Source organism: Bubalus kerabau, chromosome 19, assembly GCF_029407905.1.
Source record: "Bubalus kerabau isolate K-KA32 ecotype Philippines breed swamp buffalo chromosome 19, PCC_UOA_SB_1v2, whole genome shotgun sequence".
NCBI classification, from domain to species: domain Eukaryota; kingdom Metazoa; phylum Chordata; class Mammalia; order Artiodactyla; family Bovidae; genus Bubalus; species Bubalus kerabau.
The window spans coordinates 61,062,681-61,086,082 of NC_073642.1; the positions used below are offsets into that span (position 1 = coordinate 61,062,681).

The following is a 23,402-nucleotide window of genomic DNA, read 5'->3' on the forward strand; positions in this document are numbered from 1 at the left end:
GCTGAGGCCAGTCTACTTGGGCAGTTGTAGACTTGCTTTTCTCAGTTGCTAAGTGGGCAATGCCACTTCCCCTTGGGTTTGGTGATGATATGAGATATTGCATAGAAAACATTTAGTTTAGGGTCTGGCATATAAGAGATGCTGGATAAATGGAACATATTACATTATTACACAGCGTAACATGACTACATGATCTATAATAACATGTGCATAGCATTATTATGCTTGACTGTTAGTCACACTCAGCATCTCATTTATGACGAGGCTCATAATCAATTCTGGCTCAGCACCGGGGATACACATTGAATGAGACAGGTCTTAGGGTTTACAGAGAAGGAGACTGAGAAAGTCAAGAGTACAGGCCAAGCTCAGCCAGCTTGTAAGTGGCAAAGCTGGGATTTGAACCGGGGTCTCCTGGCTCCAGATCAAGCCACTTCCATTGCTGTCTGTGGGCCCCAGGCCCTGTTTTGACAGGCAGGAGTACAGCTGTCTGCTCCCTTGTCAACACGGCCCTGCTGGTTCTGGGATGGGACTTGAGGGCAGGGAAAGTGAAGTCACTCAGTCATGTCCGACTCTTTGCGACCCCAAGAACTGTAGCCCACCAGGCTCCTCTGTCCATGGGATTCTCCAGGCAAGAATACTGGAGTGGGGTGCCATTTCCTTCTCCAGGGGATCTTCCCGATCGAGGGATCAAACCTGGGTCTCCCACATTGTAGGCAGACGCTTTAACCTCTGAGCCACCAGGGAAGCCCTCAGGGCAGGGAAGGGAGAGCGATTAGCTGAGACCTGTCAGGTTAGTGGTCTGCAGCCCCGGGACCCTGAGCTGGGTCTGGGATGAGGGTCTCACTCATACTCAGGAATCCATGGGCCACCCCCTGGAGAGGCACCCACTGGGTATTGTGCTCAGGACTACCGGTCAAGGCCAGTCACCTCCTCTCGTCCTGTTGGGGCTCACCCTAAACCTCCTACCTCATTCCAGATGCCAGAGATCCTTTTGGGAGCCTAGCACACTCCTCTAGTCAACCGGTTCATTTGGAGAGTCTTTTGAGGTCATAAAACCTTGATTGTTTAATACTTTCCCTGTTTAATACAAGCAGATATATCTTTTTTAAAAATGTGGAGACATAGTATGTATAAGAGTGTAAAAGATAATCGTGACATACAATCACAGAGCAAAGAGTTGAATGAACGTCTTTAAACATAAGAATCTATTTTAAAAATTCTAAAATATTTTAAATAAAATGAAATAAAAATACACATGAATATAAGATTAAATGAAATACTATGTTCAGAGAGTCTTATAGACTGCATCTGGATCTTAATGTTATCCCACCTATAATGTTTCTCCCAAGCAGGCTGTAACTGTTACCAACCAGGATTCCTGGCCTCTGTCGTCAAGCCCAGAAGCCAGATGAGAAATTCAGGCAGGGCTTTGTTGGGGCCCTTGCCACAGCAGGAGGGAGTGAGGACAAACAGGCTCCCTTTCTGGCTCTCTGGGTGGGGGAGGGGACGAGCGTGGTCCTTACATGGGGTGAGGGTAGGGCTGTGTCTAGGAATCAGGCTGGAGGGGTGGCGCAGGTGGTTTGCCCACCTCTCAGGTGATGAGAGGTTTCCCTTGTGGCTTAGGGTAGGGCTTCCCTGGGGGCTCAGCTGGTAAAGAATCCGCCTGCAAGGTGGGAGACCTGGGTTTGATCCCTGGGTTGTGAAGATCCCCTGGAGAAGGGAAAGGCTACCTGCTCCAGTATCCTGGCCTGGAGAATTCCATGGACTGTCTACCTCCGTGGCGTCACCAAGAGTTGGACACAACTGAGCGACTTTCGGGTGATGATGAGTGCAGGGGGGATGCAGAGCACCCTTCTTTTGCTCCTGACCTCTGTCTTTGCTCTGGGCTCCTCAAAAGTGGCAGTTGGGTTTTTTGGTTTCTTTTTTAAATTAATTTTATTTTTGGCTGTGCTGGGTCTTTGCTGCTGTTCGCCAGCTGTCTCTAGTGGCAGAGAGCGGGAACTACTCTCCAGGTGCAGTGCACAGGCTTCTCATTGTGGTGGCTTCTCTTGTTGCAGAGCCGGGGCTCCAGGGCACTCCGACTTCAGTAGCTGCTGTTTCCGGCTCTCGAGCACAGGTCTGGTAGTCGTGGTGCAGGGGCTTAGTCAATCTGAGGCATGTGGGATCTTCCCAGATCTGGAACTGAACCCGTGCCCCTGCACTGGCAGGCGGATTCTGAACCACTGGACCACCAGGGAAGTCCCTCTTTGTATCTTTTGTCCAGAATTTGCCCTAGCTGCACAGGCATGGTTATTTTTAGTCCCTTATATTTTGTTTGTATTTTGTTGCTCCAGGAGAGGTGTGTCCAGGTGCAAGCCCTGCAGCAAAGGGCCCCAGGCCCCAATCCGTCTCAAACCTGCCGTGAAGATAGATCATTGCAACATGAATGGATGCATGAGGGAATAATGAGTCACGTTATATATAATTTACACATCATGTCACCTTTGCCCTGTGTTCTGTGGGTGAGAAGCCAGTCACAGGCCACACCACACTCAAGGGGAGGGAACGCTGCTAGGGTGAGGCCACTGGGCGGTGAGGTTCACTTTAGAAGCTGCCTACCACACTGTCTGGGCTTCCCTGGTGGCTCAGTGGTAAAGAATCTGCTGGCAATGCAGGAGACATGGGTTTGATCCCTGGGTTGGTAAGATCCCCTGGAGTATGGGGGATGGCAATCCACTCCAGAATTCTTGCCTGGAGAATTCCATGGACAGAGGAGCCTGGTGGGCTACAGTCCTTGGGGTCACAAAGTTTTGAGTCGGACATGACTTCGCGACTAAACAACAAAAACAACACTGTTCAACCCATACTTTAGCTACACTGTGATCCTAACGATTTCCTGAACCTTGCCATCCTGCCTTAGGACATGGTGTTCCCTCTGCCTGGAATTCCACCCCCTCTACTCTTGGTTCCCTAAGGCCCCCACTAAGATGCTCTTTCCTCTGGGCTCTGGCCATCAGCACCCAAGTCTGTGTTGCTCTCTTCAGTCATAATGCTTATCATCCTGCATTGGAATTTTTCCATGTACTTGTCAATCCCTCCCCTCCACCTCCATCACCTCTGGTGCCTAATGTGGAATCTACACAGGACTTGAACTTCAATAAACACTTGCTGAATAAGCAAATGAACACACAGATTTATGAGGTTGCAACCTGGAACTCAGGACCCTGGCTGCCCATTCTGTATCCTGTCCTGCCCAGGGGCTCTCTGCTGATCCTGTCTCCCAGGAGCCCCTCTGCCATCTCTCGAACTAGACTAGTGCTGTGTTTGATTTCCTCTGACTTTGAAATATCTTTCCCCCTGCAGTTCTCAGGTGTACTTTCCCGGAATCTCTTTCACTGTTCTGAGCCTCCCTCCTCCCTTCCGCCTAGCAACTAGCAGCCGAGCCAAACCTTAGAAGCTCATTATTAAACCAGGAGCTGCCTTATATTATCCCAGAGACTCCAGATGGAAAATATTAGCTTCTATCTCAGCTGAGGACTGACATAGTAAAGGCTCCTTGAGCTGCTAGCTGTCAAGGAGAGGAATAAGTTTTTCATCTGCATGAGTAATTGTTTCCTGCACTACCCAGAGAGACAAGGGATTTACCTCCCAGGCACGGTCACGCTGGGCCAGGAGCAGCCGCTGTTACAGAATCTAGGCACGTACTCTCCCCGTCCTCCTTCTTCCTGGAGGCATTCAGAAGAGAAGTTGGGGCTCTGAGGGGCAGTAGAGGGGAGAGAGGGGCTCTGAAATGTCCAGAATGGAAGAAGTGGAGCCTGGAAATTTCTAGAACAGAGATGGAGTCTGAGCCCAGCGGCTTGGAAGGAGGCCAGGAAGGCTGGTCAAGCACATGTCGGTTGGCTTCCCTACCTGTCCTCCTCAATCTACCAGCCCATCTCATCACCTCAACCTCCAAAATGTGACCAGAATCCAGCCCCTCTTTCTAGCTACGGCCATGCATCTCTCACTGGGAGCCCTGCAACTGCCTCCCAAATGGTCTCTGGGTCCTATTCTTGAATCCTACAGTCCATTTCCCACATGGCAGCCAGACCGACCTTCTTTTGTGTGTGTGTGTGTGTGTGTGTGTGTGTGTGTGTGTGTGTGTCTGTGTGTGAGTTGCCCAGTCGTGGCCAACTCTGCGACCCCATGGACTGTAGCCCATCAGGCTCCTCGGTCCAAGGGATTCTCCAGGCAAGAGTACTGGAGTGGGTTGCCATTTCCTTCTCCAGACCGACCTCACCCACAGCCAACCCATACTTCTCGGTTTCTTGTGGTCTTGGGAATGAATCTTGGCCTCTGAGACCTTGTATAACCTGCCACCCATCCCACCTCCTAATCTCATCTGAGCTCACCCTTCCTGTCTTAAACTCAGCCTTTCTGGTCCTCAAACATCTCAGTCTTCTCCTGCCCCTGGCATCTTCTGGTGGCTCGGAGATGACTCAGACAGTAAAGAATCTGCTTGCAACGCAGGATGCCCAGGTTTGATCTCTGGGTGAGAAAGATCCTCCTGGAGAACGGAATGGCTACCCGCTCCGGTATTCTTGGCTGGAGAATCCCATGGACAGAGGAGCCTGGTGGGCAGTAGTCCATGGGGGTCTCAAAAAGTCAGACACAACTCAGTGACTAACACTTAGGCATCTTCACCCTGACTGCCCACTTCCTCGGAAGACACTCCCGGGAAGACCCTCCCCCAGGTTCATGGGAGTTCTGCAGAGAGGGCTTCCTGGACCACGTGGTCAGATGTAGAGCCCCCTCCCTCAACCACACTCCATCCATTATGGTGCTTTATTTTCCCCAGAACACTTACCACCATCCAGAACTATATCAGTTTATCATCTGCCACCCACACTGGAATAGACAGTGATAGGGGCAGGAGAGACACGTGTGTCTCATCCAGCCCTGAACCTGCGGTGCTCGGGTCCATGTCTGGGATGAAGCAGGGGGCCCATAAATCTTTGTTGAATGAATTCCTGGAAGGCAGGCAACAGAGGAGTGAGGGAGGGACCAGCAAAGAGGTAAGTTGACACCCAAGCAGGAGCGTGATTACGGCTGTCTGAGAACAGTCAATACACAGGGATTCAACAACAGTAGTAACAATTACAATCACTACTACTGTGTTCTGGGTGGTGTTGTAGGTTATGAAACGGTCCAAAGCACCTGTATCCATAGAAGCTGGTTACAAATCAGTGAGTCAGGGAGAATCCGCACAGGGAGACGCTCTGTCGACCCCTGAAGGTGGACAGACTTATTCACAGTGATGGGAAACACAGGACCCAGCAAGAGGGGCAAGAGGAAAGACCCAAAAAACAATACAACACAGATAAACTCCTGAATGTTCACTTCGTAAGGGATTTCATGGACACTCTCGGTTGTCCCCTACACTTGCACGTTTTACAGGCTGTGGGCCATAATGTAAAACATGCTTCTCAAAGCTTCCAGTCCACACAGAATGCAGGGTACTGATGAACATTTTCATTAAAAATTTTTTATTTTATACGTGTAGAATAGTGATTTAACTTCGCAGGTGGCACAGCTAAATCACAGTAAAGAATCTGCCTGCCAGTGTAGGAGATGCTAGAGACTCAGATTTGATCCCTGGGTCAGGAAGATCCCCTGGAGAAGGAAACAGCATTACTCTTGCCTGGAATATTCTATGGACAGAGGAACCTGGTGAGCTACAGTCCATGGGGGTAGCGAAGAGTCAGACATAACTGAGCAACTGAGCATGCGTGCATAGTTGATTTACAATGTAGTGTTTGTCTCAAGCGTATATAGCAAAGGGATTCAATGATATGCATACATATATCTATTCCTTTTCAATTCTTTTTCTACAGAGTATTGAGTAGAGTTCCCTGTGCTATACAATAGGTCCTTGTTGATTATCATCTACTTTATTTAAATGTACTGTATATATGTTAATCCCAAACTCCTGCTAGTTTATCTATCCCTCCTCCCACCTTTCCCCTTTGTTTTCTATGTCTGAGTCTATTTCTGTTTTGTAAGTAAGTTCATTTGTATCATTTTTTAGTATTCCACATATAAGGGATATCATATGATTTACATTTTTAAAAGCGATAAAGACATACCCTCTACACAACGGAGAAATCACTAACATTCCTGGACCTTTCGTGTCAGGAAACTCAAACAAGAGTGAACACCCACAAGAAAACTCGAGTGTTGTAAAATGCAATCTGAATGGAGTCCTTGGAGTTTAGTCCAAATAGCTCAGCTAACAAGCTTTGCAACCCAGAAGGTCCCACAGATATTTCAGAGCCAAGACAACTTTTTTTGCACTGGGTATACAAAGATCCAAGTGATGGCTTCCTAGTTTCTTTGTACTAGTTATTTCTTCTCTTAAAGGAACATCTGTTTCTGATTTACTTCCCTTCTCAAAGCAGCATGGGTAGGGGAGATTCTAATATTATGTTTCTACACCACCACTGATTAAGAACAAGCAGGACCAGGCATGACAATACACGCGTCCACATGTCATTGCTAATCCTCGCAAAATGAGGAAACGAGGCTCCAAGAGGTCAAGGAGCACATTTGCCATCCTAAATCTAATAAGTTTCAGAAGGCAAATCCAAGCCTGGGTGTCTTCTTCCAAAAGATGTGCTTTTTACACCCTTCTTCACAACTTCTCTGAAGCAGGCGTGAGGCCATCAGCAATAAGAGTTCAGTTTTCCTGACATTTATCAGGCACCAAATACATGCCAGGCCTACTGCCCAAACCAGGATGTAGCACATAGCTTAGCTTAACTGAGATTGTTTTCAGGCAGTGGGGCCCAAGGCAAAGCCCTGGGCCAGAGGTGAAGGATGAATATGTGTGTGTGTGTTGGGGAGGCTAGGACTGGGGATGGAAGGTGCCCCCTGCGCTGTCGATACTAAGGCAGATCTTCTCTGATGGAGGGACTGGGTGTGGGGCAGGAGCTCACACCCTGGTTTCTGACACCACTATGGCCAGCAGACAGCCTGGACACGCTGAATTCTCAGAGGTACTGGATTAGGCCTCCTTTTCATAGTCCCCTTTTCCACACCAGGATAGAATTGGACTCAGAGCTGGTGTAGGGCTGAACTTGCCTGGGGATGAATGGCTCTCGGTGCTGGGAATCGACTGACGATGGATCATGGACCCAGTGGGTCCTGGCAGGTGGGCTTGGCTGTATGTTGCATGTCTGTGTCCTTTGGAGAGTTTCTTGCTGCTTCTGCTTTGTCCCTGTGCCTGCTGCTGCTGCTGCTGCTAAGTCACTTCAGTCATGTCCGACTCTGTGCGACCCCACAGATGGCAGCCCACCAGGCTCCCCTGTCCCTGGGATTCTCCAGGTAAGAACACTGGAGTGGGTTGCCATTTCCTCCTCCAATGCATGAAAGTGAAAAGTGAAAGTGAAGTCACTCAGTCGTGTCCGACTCTTCGCAACCCCATGGACTGCAGCCTACCAGGCTCTTCCGTCCATGGGATTTTCCAGGCAAGAGTACTGGAGTGGGGTGCCATTGCCTTCTCCGGTCCCTGTGCTTACCCACCTGCTATAGCAAGTCCCTAGAGAATCATAGAACTTGGGATGCTGCAGGAATCATCGATTTCCTAGATGCTAGGGAATCCAGTTTAGGGAAGGAAGATGGACAATGATTAAGTGACCGCATTTTTTGCTCTGTTTGTTTGATGAAGCCTCAATTAGCCAGCTCCCCCATCATCAAAACATCATATCCTTTGGCAAGAAAGATGAACGGTGGGGAGGGGGTGGTGGTGGTGGTAGAATGCACACCATTATCAGAAGCTTATGGGGAAGACTTTGAGGAGATGAATGATGATTCGTTTTAATTCTACCTACCATTTCAAACCTTCTTATGTCAAGAGGGGACAATCACCAGTATCAAGCTGTTTAACCAAAGGGAAAGCCAGGCTGTTAGAAGGTGGGCGCATCCAGAGGCATGAAATGATGCAGAGATGTCAGGATGCTGTGGGCTGATTGTGTCTGCTCATCGCCCATGACCATTAGGAGGCTGGCCACTGGGACCTTTAAGAGAGTGCTTTGGGGTCGTGGTGGGAAGGGGATTGGCATAAACATGACAGGGTGCTCTGTGAGAGGGGCAAAGCTTGAAGAATGGTGACTCTGGCCTCTTCTGAGAAATCTGGCTTCATAGGGAGTATTGGAGAGCTAGCACAGTGCCCAAAGTCACAGCCAATACCTAAAGCTCTCACTGCCCTCAGGACTCAGCACACAGGAGCCCATTTCATCCTCGCAACCACACCGAGCAGGCTGAATCTCATTCCCCTCATTTGCCAGGCCAGTGATTTGCTGTAGTTCACATGACTAGTAAATAGTGGAGTTGGAATTTGAACAGATAATTTGGCTCCAGAAGGTGTTTTTAACCCATCTGCTTTGCTGACCTTCAACCCAGAAACATGGTGGTGAGGTGGCTTGAAATTTTAAGGGGTGGAAGGGACCTCATGATATTTGTATGAACACAGGGGAGGGAGAGAGATGGCTTAATCTCTTTCTCTCCTGAAAGCCAGGTATTGGCTGGCATCCCTAGGACCTGAGATCTTCAAACACCCATGACTGTGGCCTTAACTGTCTGGCACTCCATCCATTGCCCTTGTGCATTTCATCCCCAAAATGTCTCCTAGACAACTTGGAGTCTATAGGATCCAAGTTTAAATAAGATGATGCTCTTTGTTAAGACAGAGAAGCTTGGAGCTGGGCCCTAGATGCCCTAGCTGAATGATAGGAGTCATGAGTATTTGGTGATGTAACTTCAGAGGTTTGCTAAGTTCCCGGGACATGTGTGCCCAGCTGGTGAATGCCAGCTTGGTTTCTGTAGATCGATGAATAGGGTTTGCAGAGCGCCTACCATGTTCCCATTGTCATGAAAGACTGGGGACTTACGGCATGAGACCCCCTGGGGTTCAGATTCCAGCTCTTCTGCTCGCCAGCTTAGAGATCTTGTCCAAGTGATGGTCGCTTTCTGAACCTCGGTTCCTCATCTCTAGAATGAGGAGAAGAGACCACACAGCACAGGGTCCATGGGGAGCTCAGGACGTGGTAGCCCCCTCCCTTCATCCCAGCCTTTGGTTGGATGCTTGCTCTTTGCAAAGACCCAATTTCTTCATCATAACAAGGCCACCACCGGGCTTCAGGGAATGACCCACTTACAGCCAATTGCTGCCTTCTGGGTCATTCTGATGGATTAAATGAAGAACCATTTAAAACCAAGGCCCAAAGAGCCAGAGGGAGGGGCTGCAGAGGGATGATGTAGGTGGAGCCCTGTGCATGGTGTCTGAAGCTCCAAGCCACAATCAGGAAAAGCCCTGGGCACACAAGGGCAGCTGCATCCGCCAGATTGAATGACCCACCTGCAATGATGCTGACCTAACTAGGCCAGTCACAAAGCGGACCTTGGAATAAAACACCATAATTACAGAGACCAGGGGGCCATCTGTGCCACATGGGGCTTCGTTTATCCTGACTCTCTTCTTTCACTGGAAACTCTCAATACCCAGGGCCTCTGCTGTGCTGGGAACACTTATTTCTGAGTGCATTTTCCACGAGGCATTGGCAGGAAATGTCTGTTTAAGTTCTAATCCAGCATACTTCTGGGTTCGTGTAGGATTTGGCTGGGGATGTTTTCAACCAGGAAACAATTTGACTAAAGAACTTTTCAGTCCAACACGTATTTGCTGGGTCCCTCCTGTGTTCCCAGCCCTGTACTTGATGCTGGAATGCAGAAATGAATAAGAGATGGGATCTTACCCTTTGTTTCCTCACTTGGGCTTTGGATTGTCCTGTCCTCTGGGGGGAAATGTCTGCCCTTGGAAGAAAGGCCAACTTCATTCATCTGTTAATAAAAGAACTGGCAGTTCCTGGTCATTGTGGATGAGGAAACTCAAATCAGAGAGGCCAGTCTCACCCTGAGTCATCAGACTGGAGCCCATCAGACTGACTGCACCTTCCCCCTTTACCAGGCTTGTAAGACAGGGCAGCACCAATGCCCACCTGGCAGCACCCATGTTGATGAAGCCTGCATCCTGTTCTGGACAAGGATCCAGACCAAAATGACACTCAGAAACGGGGGAGAGGGCCATGGGAGGACTGGCCCACCTGTGGCAGGGGTAGAATATATCTAAGTGGAGACTTAAGAAAAGGATGCTTATGAGGTAGAGGGGGTTACCCTGCAGGTGGGCAGGCAGGTAATGGGCTGGAGGGACTTTCTTGCAAACCTCTGGGGAACCTCTCCTTGCAAATGCCAGAGTTACAAAAGTCAAGAGGAGGGATTTCCCTGGAGGTCCAGTGGAAGAATCTGCCTTGCAAGGCAGTGGACACAGGCTCCATCCCAGGTGGGGACGCTAAGATCCCACATGCTGCGGGGCAACTAAGCCCGCAGGACCCCAACCACTGTGTCCTTGTGCTCTGTAGCCTGAGTGACACAACTAGAGAGCCTGAGTGACACAAAGAAAGATCCCACATGCCTCAACTAAGACGATGCAGCCAAATCAATCAATAAAAAATTCAAGAGGATGTCCAAGTTTTCTCAAACCCTAATATTTGTCTCTTCTGGATCACAATATCCCTTCTGAAACTGAGGGGCTCCAGAGCACGTGGGCTCAGCAACTGTGGTCATCTGGCTTGGTTGGCTTGTGGCATTCGGGATCTTAGTTCCTTGGCCAGAGGTGGATCTCATGTCCCCTGCATTCCAAGGCAGATTTTTAACCACTGACCCACCACAGAAGTCTCTCTGGAGTCTGTTGAGAAGACAAAGGAGTTGAAGTTCCTGAGGAGACTGAAAGCACTGGAGAGGGGAGTGAACCGACATCAACCATCAGGCATCTGTGGCTGTATTCTTCCTGAGGACACTGGCTGATTCTCATGCATTTGGATGAAAAGTGGAGACTTGAGGGACCTCAAACACAAGACCAGTGCCTTCTTGCCAAAGGTGTTTTTTTGTTTGTTTGTTTTACAAATAAGGGCAGCTCAGGGCAGGATGCTAGAAAGCAAAGCCAAAGCCTCAAAAGGGAGACGAGAATCTCCTGCTGTCTCTTTGCGCTGAAGACAAAGCCCTACCAGGCTCTTGGCTGAGAGCTACACCACAGGAAAATGGTGAACTGGGGGGGAGGTAGACTAATTCTCACTGCAACTATAACTGGACCTTGACTCAATTCTGTTCTTACCAGGATTGCACTGTTCAATATGTCACTCTGTCTGCCCAGCAGAGGAAGGAGTTAACTCTATCTGGGGGAGGACTATCTAGAACTTTTCAGGGCTTTACACCCAAAATTTGGTATTCCTTTAAAAATGACTCCCAAAAGAAATAAAAATATTGTGTAACTGAAAACCAAGAGAAAAAGCAGACAATAGAAGCAGACCCACCAATAACCCAGAATTATAAGAAAAGTACTTTAAAAATAACTGAATAGCATATCTAAGCATGGTCTTCCCCGGTGGCTAAGTGGGAAAGGGAGGAAGAAACGGTAACCCATTCTAGTATTCTCGCCTGGAAAATCCCATGGACAGAGGAGACTGGTGGGCTACAGTCCGTGGGCTGGCAAAGAATTGGACACGTCTGAGCGACTAAGCACACACACATATACAGAAAAAATGAGGGACAAAATGGTTCAAAAGGCAGAGATTATCGGAGAAGTTTCGAGTCTACAGAAAAGCATCAAACGGACAATCTAGACTTGAAAAATAGAGTATTTGCAGTTAAGAAATCGGCTTATTGGCTTAAAGAGCTGATTAGACACTGCAAATGACAGGACTAATGAATTGTAAAATAAGCCAATAGGAGACACCAAAATTGAAGCTCAGAGAGGAAAGAATATTTTTTAAACCTTAAATAAAACAAATAAAGCAGAGTAGGGCATAGAAGTTATGGCACACAGTTTAAGAGGTCCAGCAAACTGGAGTAATGGGAGAAAAGAGAATGAGAGAGGAATAACCGAATATACAATGGCTTAGAATTTCCCAACGTAAGTGAATTTTTGGATATAGCAACAATATACTAAAATCAGTTGCTTTTTTGCTATACCAACATCAAACAAATATAATAGGGTTTAAAATACTACTACTTAAAGTAGCATCGAGCTTCCCCCTTGGTTCAGCAGGTAAAGAATCTGCCTGCAATGCAGGAGACACATTAGACTTGGGTTCAATCCCTAGGTCAGGAAGATCCCCTGGAGAAAGAAATGGTAACCTACTCCAGTATTCTTGCATGGAAAATCCCACAGACAGAGGATTGGGAGGCTACAGTTCCAAGGTTCTCAAGGAGTTGGACATGACTGAGTGACTATGTTGCAGAAGTTGGTCCCTTGAGAAAGCAAGGGCCACAATCCGAGAGTTGGAGAACTCGGGTTTATTACGCCTGAGGGCCCAGAAGAGTTAACACTTCCAGCTCTGGGCCTCAAACAAAGGGGTTACACTTTAAAAAAGGAGTTTTTACAGACAGTTCATGACACCAGACTTTAGTGGGCAGAGCGGTTAATAGGCTAGTTTAAACTAGGGGTTTGGCAGACTCCGAAGTGTTAGGACAAAGCAGGGGAGATGCCTGACCTCTACGCAGACAAACACAGTTAAGCAGAACTACAGGGGCTGGGTAATTGACAAGGGTGAGCGAGGTGTTTCAGCTCCTAGCATCCTTGTAAGTTTCTGTTTTGGGAAATTATGTAACTTACATGGCTTTGCAAGAAGCTAGCTGAGTTGCAGAAGCAGAAGGAGCATGAGGTTATTTCTAGCTGGGTGCAAGTTTTTAAATTTTCCTCTTCAACTAAGCATGCAAGCAAAGTAGAATCAGATAAGAACAAATTTAATGAAAATAGAGAAAAATTAAAGACAGACTAAGATGTGGAGGGGGAGGGACAAACCAGTTCTGAGATTGTAATGTACAATACACTAGAGATGATAATTCTCTTCAAACAGACATACATATACAACACAATCCAAATCAGAATCCTAGCAGGCCTTCTGGAGAAAAGAGGTGGTAGTTAATAGACCAATTCTAAAATTCATACAGAATCACAAAGGTTAGAGAATATCTGGATTAGTCAGGGTTCCACAGAGAAATAAGAGCAACAAGGTGTGTGTGGATATATACCCGAACCCAGGTCTCCTGCATTGCAGGCAGATTCTTTACCATTTTGAGCCACCAGGGAAGCCCCTATACAGAAAGAGATTTATTACAAAGAATTGGGTTACTGTGGAGATTGACAAGTCCAGGATCTGCAGTGTGGGCTGGCAGACTGAAGACCCAGGAGAACTGAAGGCACACAACCTAGAGAGTTGGAAGAATTAATTATGTAGATAAAGTCCAGAGGCAATCTGCTGGAGAATTCCTTCTTGCCTGGGGCCTATTATTATTCAGGCCTTCAATTGGACCTAACAGAAGCAGAAGATATCAAGAAGAGGTGGCAAGAATACACAGAAGAACTGTACAAAAAAGATCTTCCTGTCCCAGATAATCACGATGGTGTGATCACTGACCTAGAGCCAGACATCCTGGAATGTGAAGTCAAGTGGGCCTTAGAAAGCATCACTACGAACAAAGCTAGTGGAGGTGATGGAATTCCAGTTGAGCTATTCCAAATCCTGAAAGATGATGCTGTGAAAGTGCGGCACTCAATATGCCAGCAAATTTGGAAAACTCAGCAGTGGCCACAGGACTGGAAAAGGTCAGTTTTCATTCCAATCCCAAAGAAAGGCAATGCCAAAGAATGCTCAAACTACTGCACAATTGCACTCATCTCACACACTAGTTAAGTAATGCTCAAAATTCTCCAAGCCAGGCTTCAGCAATATGTGAACCGTGAACTTCCTGATGTTCAAGCTGGTTTTAGAAAAGGCAGAGGAACCAGAGATCAAATTGCCCACATTTGCTGGATTATGGAAAAAGCAAGAGAGTTCCAGAAAAACATCTATTTCTGCTTTATTGACTATGCCAAAGCCTTTGACTGTGTGGATCACAATAAACTGTGGAAAATTCTGAAAAAGATGGGAATACCAGACCACCTGATCTGCCTCTTGAGAAATCTGTATGCAGGTCAGGAAGCAACAGTTAGAACTGGACATGGAACAACAGACTGGTTCCAAATAGGAAAAGGAGTATGTCAAGGCTGTATATTGTCACCCTGCTTATTTAACTTCTATGCAGAGTACATCATGAGAAATGCTGGACTGGAAGAAACACAAGCTGGAATCAAGACTGCCAGGAGAAATGTCAATAACCTCAGATATGCAGATGACACCACCCTTATGGCAGAAAGTGAAGAGGAACTCAAAAGCCTCTTGATGAAAGTGAAAGTGGAGAGTGAAAAAGTTGGCTTAAAGCTCAACATTCAGAAAACGAAGATCATAGCATCTGGTCCCATCACTTCATGGGAAATAGATGGGGAAACAGTGGAAACAATGTCAGATTTTATATTTTTGGGCTCCAAAATCACTGCAGATCGTGACTGCAGCCATGAAATTAAAAGACGCTTACTCCTTGGAAGGAAAGTTATGTCCAACCTAGATAGCATATTCAAAAGCAGAGACATTACTTTGCCAACAAAGGTCTGTCTAGTCAAGGCTATGATTTTTCCTGTGGTCATGTATGGATGTGAGAGTTGGACTGTGAAGAAGGCTGAGTGCCAAAGAATTGATGCTTTTGAACTGTGGTGTTGGAGAAGACTCTTGAGAGTCCCTTGGACTGCAAGGAGATCCAACCAGTCCATTCTAAAGGAGATCAGCCCTGGGATTGCTTTGGAAGGAATGATGCTAAAGCTGAAACTCCAGTACTTTGGCCACCTCATGGGAAGAGTTGACTCATTGGAAAAGACTCTGATGCTGGGAGGGATTGGGGGCAGGAGGAAAAGGGGGATGAGGGCAGGAGGATGAGATGGCTGGATGGCATCACAGACTCGATGGACGTGAGCCTGAGTGAACTCCGGGAGTTGGTGATGGACAGGGAGGCCTGGCGTGCTGCGATTCATGGGGTGGCAAAGAGTCGGACACGACTGAGCGACTGAACTGAACTGAACTGACCCACACTATGGAAAGCAAGCTGCTTAACTCAGAGCTCACCAATTTAAATATTACTCTTACCACCAAACAACATTTAAGCTGACATAAAATTAATTATCACAATAGTTAGGCAATCTAGAAGGAAAATAAAGCTAGAAGATTTATACTCAAGATATAAATACTTGTTTTAAAGCTATAGTAATTAACAATGTGTTATTGACACAAGGATAAAAAAAGGCTAATGGAAGAGAAAAGAAAGTCCAGAAATAGACCCATACCCATATATATATATATATATATATATATATATATATATATATATATATTCCAGATTCATGACAGAAGCAATAACACAGTATTGGAGAGGAAGGATAGTCATTTTAAGAAATGGTATTAATTTGATATAAACATGGAAAAAAGAATCTAGATCTCTTCTTCACATTGTACACAAAATAAATTGCATCTAAATATAAAAAATGAAATAATAAAACCTTTAGAAAAAAACAGTATGTATCTTCAGTGACTTGGGACAGACAAAACTGTTCTTCAGTTCATGGCTGGGTCGATATTATCATCCTGCCAATTCATTCTGTTGATAGTTTGAAATAAGCAGAGCTGGAATCTGGATGTCCTTGTTTGTAATCCTACCTGAACCACCTCCGTTTAGTCCACTTCTAGTAGGACTAAACTTCACTGACGACTGAGTCACCCTTTTGTTTTATCATTAGTTCAAAACATCTATCAAGTGTTTACTTATGCCATTCCCTTTCCCAAACACCATCATTGCTCCTGATCAACTTGATAAAAATCAAATGGTTGGACTGGTGTTTTAGATTCTTACAAGGCAGCCTCAGCATCTACCTACCCACACATACCACTACCGTATTCTTATCGTCTTATGAGCCTGCCTCCTCAGCACTGACTAATCCTCATTATTCTCTGATCTCCAAATACACGCTGAATGTCCCCTCTCCAAGACTTTATTCATGCTGCTGAACAGCTCCATCTAGGTTATCCTATTTCCAGGCTCCCAGTGTCCGGCCTTCGTTGGCCAGTTTGGGCTCAGTATGTGGCAGGAGACAAGCAAAATATGCAGAGATCTTGGTGACCAAGACCCAGCCTTCCAAGTCCTGCTCAGTGCCCTCTTGCGGTCTAGAATCATCCCCCTAGGCTGAGTGCCCCAACACCAGGACACCCGGACTTAAGGCTTGTGAAGGGCGCCCTCTGCTGGACTCCTCCAGCTCAGGCATGATTACACTCAGCAGGCTCTGCCGGGAGCCTTTATGGAGAGATTTTAAGTGCTTGCAAAGACTTTGGTGACACCCACCCCAGAGAGTGAATCCTTCCAATTGCAGGCACCACGGATGGACACCTGGCCAGGAAATACTGCCGTATCTCAGGCACGATATGGACAAAAGTCAGGAGAAGGACAAGGATCCAAATTTCCGTTCTCATCGCCTGCCAGTGGTCTTCCTTCCGTGCAGGTTCAAGGTACCTGGGATGGAGCACATGACAGGGCTGATGCTGCTGCTGCTGCTAAGTCGCTTCAGTCGTGTCCGACTCTGTGCGACCCCATAGACGACAGCCCACCAGGCTCCCCCGTCCCTGGGATTCTCCAGGCAAGAACACTAGAGTGGGTTGCCATTTCCTTCTCCAGTGCATGAAAGTGAAAAGTGCAAGTGAAGTCGCTCAGTCATGTCCTACCCTCAGCGATCCCATGGACTGCAGTCTACCAGGCTCCTCCATCCATGGGATTTTCCAGGCAAGAGTACTGGAGTGGGGTGCCACTGCCTTCTCCGCATGACAGGGCAGGGGTGATCAATGAAGAGCTCTGTTCATTTTCAGCGGCTCACTATCAGAAATTTTTCTTTCATTTTGCTCATGGGAGCTTCCTCTCCCTACCTCTGGACCACCACGGGGAGGTGTTTGGAGCCTCCACCTGGAGCCCCCCACCGTTTCATCAGCAGCCACTCTGAATCTCCCTAGTCCTCATTCTGCCTCTTGTATATAGCCGCAAGACTTGGCCAAGGCAGGCGACAAACAGCACGGACGTCAAAGCCAGAAACAGCTGGGTTCACCTTCCTCCTCTGCCTGCCACTAAACCTCTCAAGCCTGTTTCCACATCTGTCAGGTAGGGATGGCGGTCTCTAGTTGAGAAATGGAATGCATGCGGGCCCAGTTGTGTCTGCCTCTTTGCCATCCCATGGACTGTAGCCCGCCAGGCTCCTCTGTCCATGGGGCGTGTTGCCACTTCCTTCTCCAAGGGATCTTCCCAACCCAGGGATCAAACCCTTGTCTCTCGCGTCTCCTGCATTGGCAGGCGGATTCTTGACCACTGAGCCACCTGAGAAGCCCGGCCTGGTACCTGGGGAGTCTCTTACCTGTCCAGGCCCTTGCGGCTCCTGACTCCAGTCCTTGCCCCTTTAGACGGGTGGACCTAGTTCCTGAGACTCACGCTCTTTAGCCCTCCAGGTGGCAGACCCAGAAGCAGGCCTTTTGGCAAGCTCTTCTCCTTCTGGCTCCGCCCCTTATCTTCCCCTCCTATCCTCAAACCTGGGACTCACAGGGCCCTGAGGGCCGTGCGGGCCCTGCGGGCCGTGCGGAGGGTAACCGGCCCCGCCCCAAGGATAGCTGGCCCCGCCCCACGCGGATGCCCGTCTACTTAAGGAGGCTGAGCCCCGGGAGTCTCCACGTGTGCCTCGAGGCGCGCCCCAGGCCCCCAGGCTCAGCCCTGAGATGGAAGCCGAAGCTTCTCCGCCGGTCGGATCGCCCCCTTGCTGCCTGTGGTTCCAGAGTCCTGGCGTCTACGAGGATGAGAAAGGGAGGATCTGGGTGGCTGTGGCTATGCAGATCATTCCCTCCTACCGAGCTCGGGGCAGCGGGGCCCCTGAGAGCACTGTGAGTCCTGGGGCCGGAGGGGAGCCAGTGAAAGGGCGGTGGTGTCGCGCGACTCCAGCTCATGGGGGCCTGCACATTCTGCAGTAGGGCCCAGAATAGAGGTGAGAGGGTGGAGTTCTCACCGGCGCCGGAAAACTCAGCCTGCGTGGGTTTGAGCATGCTTAACCTGGCCCCAGAGGCCCCTGCCCGGCGTGGCACAGACAGAGCTTATCGACCAGAGGTGATGTGATCCTCCGTGGGGTGGCTGAGAGAGAAAGAGAGAAGGAGAGCACCAGTGAGCTCAGGGCCTAGTCTTGCCGCTGGTGCATGTTGAAAAGGCTTCATTGATAGGGTGGCTATTCAGTTGGGCCCTGCAGGATGCATAGGAGTTTTCCAGGATCAGAAAGGAGACAGGACTAGCACAAGCAAAAGCATTGCAAGCCAGAGGCAGTGGGTGGGCCAACAGTGTAAAATTTACCTTGGCTCAGACTCCTAAACTGCAAAATGGCAATAATCTACCACAAGACAAGTGAATCACTGAGACAGGTCACCAGCTGGATGGCCTACAGAGCATCTGAGAGACAAAGTATCCTAGAACCCAACCTTGGGAATTGATTCAGGAGCCTTGGGTGGAGGCAAAGATGTTTGAAAAGCTCTTCAGGTGATAAGGATAATCGAATTGGAAACTGCTGCCCTATACTAGGGGCTGGGATCACAGCCCACTTTTGAGAGATGAAATATAAATTCTTCAGGGTAATACCCTGATACTGGGGAAGATTGAAGGCAAAAGGAGAAGGAGGTGGCAAAGGATGAGATGGTTAGATAGCATCACCAACTCTGTGGACATGAATTTGTGCAAACTCTGGGAGATAGTGGAGGTTAGAGGAGCCTGGCTTGCTACAGTCCATGGGGTCACAAAGAGTTGGACACAACTTAGCTACTGAAGAACAACAAATACGGTAAATATTTATCCAGGTGTTAAATAAGCAATTCGCTGTTATTTTAGTTGCTAAGTCGGATCCGACTCTTGTGATCCCATGGACTGTAGCCTGCTAGGCTCCTCTGTCCCTGGGATTTTCTAGGCAACAATACTGGAGTATTGTTTGCCACTTCCTTCTCCAGGGGATCTTCCCAACCCAGGGTTCGGATCCAGGTCTCTTGCATTGCAGGCAGATTCTTTACTGACTGAGCTACCAGGGAAGTCCTAACCACAACACATTTCCTAACAATCTTCAAATAGGCTATCCAGAAAATTTTTGGTAGAGAACACTGAAAGTCTTTCCCATACCTCCAACCCAATAAAGCATGCAGAAAATTTTGGACAAAATAGTTTAGTACGTTTTTAAAAAGCATACAAAAGTGTTCAGTGGGAAAACAGTGGATTCTTCAAATAATTTAGCCTTGAGCAGGGGAAGGGAACTGGAGAGGGAGCATTGTTTTCCATTTTTAAAATGATTATTTCTTAATAGTCGACCTGGGTTTTCACATGCAGTCTTAGGATGGGAAATGGCTTTCTGAGCAAGATCTAATTCAAGGATCAGCAAACTTTTTGTGAAGGGTCTGAGAGTAAAAATTTTCAGCTTTCATAAAGACTTCAGAGCAACTACTCAACTCTGCCCTCATAGTACAAACACAGCCAAAAACAACACACAAAGGAAGACATTTTTGTTTATTTGCAATAAAGCTTTATTTACAAAAGCAGGTGGTGGGCCAGCTTGGGTCCATACTTTGCTGGCACCTGATTTAAAGCCAGAATCCAAAGGGAAAGAGATTTTGCTGCATAGTTCAAAATATCCCTCTTGCAAAACCCATGCCATAAAAATCGTAGGACAACAGATTAAGGAAAATCACTTGCAAATTGTATGACTGATAAAGGGCTAGATTCTTAACTCGGAAAAGTGTTCATCACAAAGAAAAGAAGACAAATACTTTGATAGAAAACTCTGTAAAATAACCTTTACATTTATCAATAGTTGCATCATACATGGAGCTTTGGTTACATTTGACTGATTACTTTCCCGCATTTCTATACTTTTCTGCATTGACCAGATTTTCTTTGTGTGTATGATAAGAAGTAATGATGGCCATGATCAAAACTACAAAATATTTTTTTGGGAAAATCCTTCACTCCCAGGTCCTGAGCTCTATGGATATCTTGTTTTTAAAAAGAGAATTTTTAAAACTATGGAAGTGGCCAAGACAGACAGCCAAGAGTGTTCTCTGTGTAGGCCTAAACGTTTCTAATGGGCTGAAAACAGAAGCTAACTTTTCAGGGTGCAGGGGGGTAAGGTGGGGTGCAGGTCTGTGGGAGGGTGGTACCAGAGAGGAGGCCTGGAAAGAACTAGTCCTCTCAGGTCCAGGCAAAACCCCCAACTGATGGTGCCAAGACTCTGGGTGTGGGACTCTAAAAGCATGACCATCCCACCTCTGCTCCGGGCAGTGCCCCTGCCCCAGCTGGGCCAGAGGATCCGGGACCCTGGTTGTGTGTGCAGCTCAGCATCCCTAATGGGGCCCATCTTTCCCTCCAGCATGATGATAGCATCACGGTCCATCTGTGGCAGTTACCCAACCAGATGCCCAGGTCCCCCAGCTCTCTGCTTGTGTCTGGGCTGCCCATTAAGTGGGAGCTCTATCCCGGGCGAAGGTACCGAGGAACGGATTCCAGATTCTGGGAAATAGTGGACCATGACCAGGCAAGTGCATGGTGGCCCATGTGAGGGGGATGGTGTGGCTGTTAAGTAGTGGCTGCAGGGTTGCGAGGTGGGACAAAGGAAAGAGGGATTCCCTTCCCCAGTCCCTTGAAATCCACAAATCCAGGTTCCTGTTGGCTTCACTGGGGTGGAAGGGCATGCCCCCTGGAGCTCTGATCACTGCTTCCCCTTCTACAGGTCATCTCCATGGAAAATCTGATCCTCAAACGTCTGCCAAGTGGGAGCCACTGATGAGGCTGGTAGGTCAGGCTTGGAGACTCTCAACGTGGAGGGCTGCCCCTCTTTTCAGGAAGACCCTACCAGTCACCTTGCCCTCAGGCTGTTTCTTGAGTTTTTCTTACGTAACCGCCCCTTTCCTCCCTGTCCCAACCCCATTGGACAGTGATTTCTACCAGGGACAGACCCCCCAGTTCATTCACAAAGCACTGAATAATGGTTCTCACTCAGTTCTCTGAAGAATGAGGTGTACCTATGAACATGTCGTGTTATAGACAAGGAAACAGACTCTGAGAGCTGGAAGGCTTTCCCTGAGACCACACAGTCTGGAAAGAGCCGCAATCAAGCTTGGATCCACTGACCTCGGAACTCTTAAGGCCGACCTTGGCACTGGGGCGCCACAAGTCCGGTCGATGGCAGTGGCCTTTTGAGACCCTGCAGTGACCCACAGAGTCTTATCCCTGAGACGGGCAGCAGCCTGCGCTGAGGGCCTCGAGTTGGGCCTGCTCTCCTACCCCTGGTCCTTCTCCGACAGGGTGCCCGCCCAATTCCTCCAAGTGTCCCTGACTGTCACCTTTTGTCTTCCCCCAGACCCGGCTGGCCCTGTGCCTTAAGGGAGAATCCCTATGCACCTGCTCATTGGTTTGCCCACCTAGGGGCTCGGCCCCGTCCTCTTTGCATTTCCCATCCCCTCCTCCTGCTTTGGCTTGTCTGTACCCTTTTGTGTTCTTTGTGCCATCCTCCAGGTGCCACGCTCCCAAGCCCCTCCCCTCCACGCCCAAGCCTCCCCTCCACGCCCACCAGGCCCCGCCCCGTGGCCTCATGCGCAACCTTGATTGGAAACTTGCCTTACATCCACTCCGCCTCTGGTGGGGGCGGTTCCGTCATGGCGCAGGTGCCAGGTCTGGACCTGGGACTCAGATGCCCCATGGCTGCCATTTCTGCTGCCGCTTTGGCTGGAGTAGATCAGGGACTGGGCAGGCTGTCCACTCCTGAGCCTCGATCAACCCTGGGAAGTGAGTGCTGGCCCCTAAGGGTCCCCTCCAGTGCCGGTTAATTAAACTTCATTGCTTGTTGTTAACTTTTGTGCGGAATCGCTTACCTTAAATTGATAACTAGTGTAGGAATGCAGCAGCTGAAGGTAGAACTGCAATTATTCCTTGAGTGTTTTTGCACACCTGAAAGGAAGCTGGAATCGGCTCGTTTCAGCAGCAGGTCCACGGTGGAGGATAAGGGGATGGAGGGTCAGTTCTTTGCCAGGCTGGACTCCGAAAAGGCATGCAGACTGTGGCAGTCACTGCCGGAGAAGCAGCGGCAGGTGGGCACTTGTACAAGGCAGTGAGGCTCCCGTGTGCCCTGGATGACAGAGGGAACAGTCCATGAGCAGGGAGGGGTGAGGCAGAGTCTGGGTGCGGACTGGGTCTTGCCCTTGAAACCAGAGGGAAGAAGAGGACACTGTGGATGGAGGGCAGGGCGACAGTTTCACGGTGACAGCAAAAAAAGGGAATTCGCTCCTTGGGACTTCCCTTGTGGTCCAGCTGGTAAGACTCGGTGCGCCCTAAGTAGGGGCCCGGATTGGATCCTTGGTCAGGGAACTAGATCCCACCTGCCGCAACAAAGTTCCTGTGAGCTGCAGCTAAGACCCAGTGCAGCCAAAATAAATATATAGTTAAAAAAGAGGGAATTCATTGTGTCATATCAGTCATGAGAAGAGGTCACCAACATGAAATCCTAACCTTAAAAATGAATCCATGATGTAACTGAAGAAAGCCCAGGGGATGATGTTCATGATCTTAGGATAGGAAACACTTTTAAAAGACAGAGAAAGCAAAAGACAGTTAAGACAATTACCTTTCTCAAAGGCAGCATTTTCTGTGAGAAGATGCTATAAAACAAGAGTGGAAATACGAGGACTAGATACAAAGCACTTGAGTGCAGGATATACAGGAAACTTGCAGAAGAAATCCCCAAGGAAAGAAAAATGGGAAAATGCCAGGAAGGAGGCTATTTACAGAAAAGGAGACGATGTTGGGAAGTGCAGGTTTCAGAATTCAGAAGTGTGTATCCTCTATTTTGGCTGAAGTTCAAACTTAGGCATTGTGGGAGTAGATTGTTACAGACACCTTGGAGGTTTGGTGGACAATTCAAGAGCATTTATCAAATTTTAAAATGACACAAAAGCCATACCTAGAGTATTAATACCAAGAGCAGAGTTTCCAAGCTCAGCGCTGTGAGCCTTTGGGCCAGATACACCTCCGTCATGAAAGGCTGTCCTGTGCTGTCTGGCAGCATCCTTGGTCTCTGTCCATGTAGTGCCAGGGACATCCCTTTGCCCACCCCACTCCCCAAGTTGTGATTACCAAATGTCCTTCGTTGGGGGGCAAAGTTTCCCCCAGTTGAGAGTTGCTGCCCTGGAAGAACATTTGCACAAGAGGGACGGGGAGGGAGTACCATCGTCAAGGCCCAAGTCCATCACAGAAGAGTGGTTAAAGAAAGGGAGACCCCAAGAGCAGGGGCTGGGCCTAGCCCCTTCCACTTAGAAGCTTGTGTGATCCAGCAGCCTGGCTCTTTAGAAAAACCCTCTTGG

The 23,402-nt window shown here is 48.3% G+C and overlaps 1 protein-coding gene and 1 long non-coding RNA gene across 4 annotated transcripts; one reads left to right on the forward strand and one right to left on the reverse strand.

The window, feature by feature from the left end:
• Window positions 1-1,886: 1,886 nt before the first annotated feature.
• Window positions 1,887-17,559, reverse strand: LOC129634174 (uncharacterized). Its single transcript, XR_008705456.1, has 4 exons — window positions 17,393-17,559; window positions 8,910-9,009; window positions 3,628-3,737; window positions 1,887-2,398 (listed from the first exon to the last, which is right to left on the reverse strand). It is a non-coding gene; the product is annotated as an uncharacterized LOC129634174 (long non-coding RNA).
• A 77-nt stretch (window positions 17,560-17,636) lies between these two features.
• Window positions 17,637-23,144, forward strand: TCL1B (TCL1 family AKT coactivator B). Of its 3 annotated transcripts, none has more exons than XM_055556887.1 (4): window positions 17,637-17,909; window positions 20,417-20,581; window positions 20,777-20,838; window positions 20,982-23,144. In XM_055556887.1, exons 1-3 carry the CDS (start codon window positions 17,748-17,750, stop codon window positions 20,828-20,830), a joined length of 381 nt encoding a protein of 126 aa, XP_055412862.1. In that variant the 5' UTR covers window positions 17,637-17,747; the 3' UTR covers window positions 20,831-20,838; window positions 20,982-23,144. The 3 variants fall into 3 exon arrangements, with proteins under 3 accessions (XP_055412862.1, XP_055412863.1, XP_055412861.1); XM_055556888.1 differs by having other exon boundaries at window positions 17,638-17,909; window positions 21,091-23,144; XM_055556886.1 differs by having other exon boundaries at window positions 17,646-17,909; window positions 20,777-22,995.
• The last annotated feature ends 258 nt before the right edge of the window (window positions 23,145-23,402 follow it).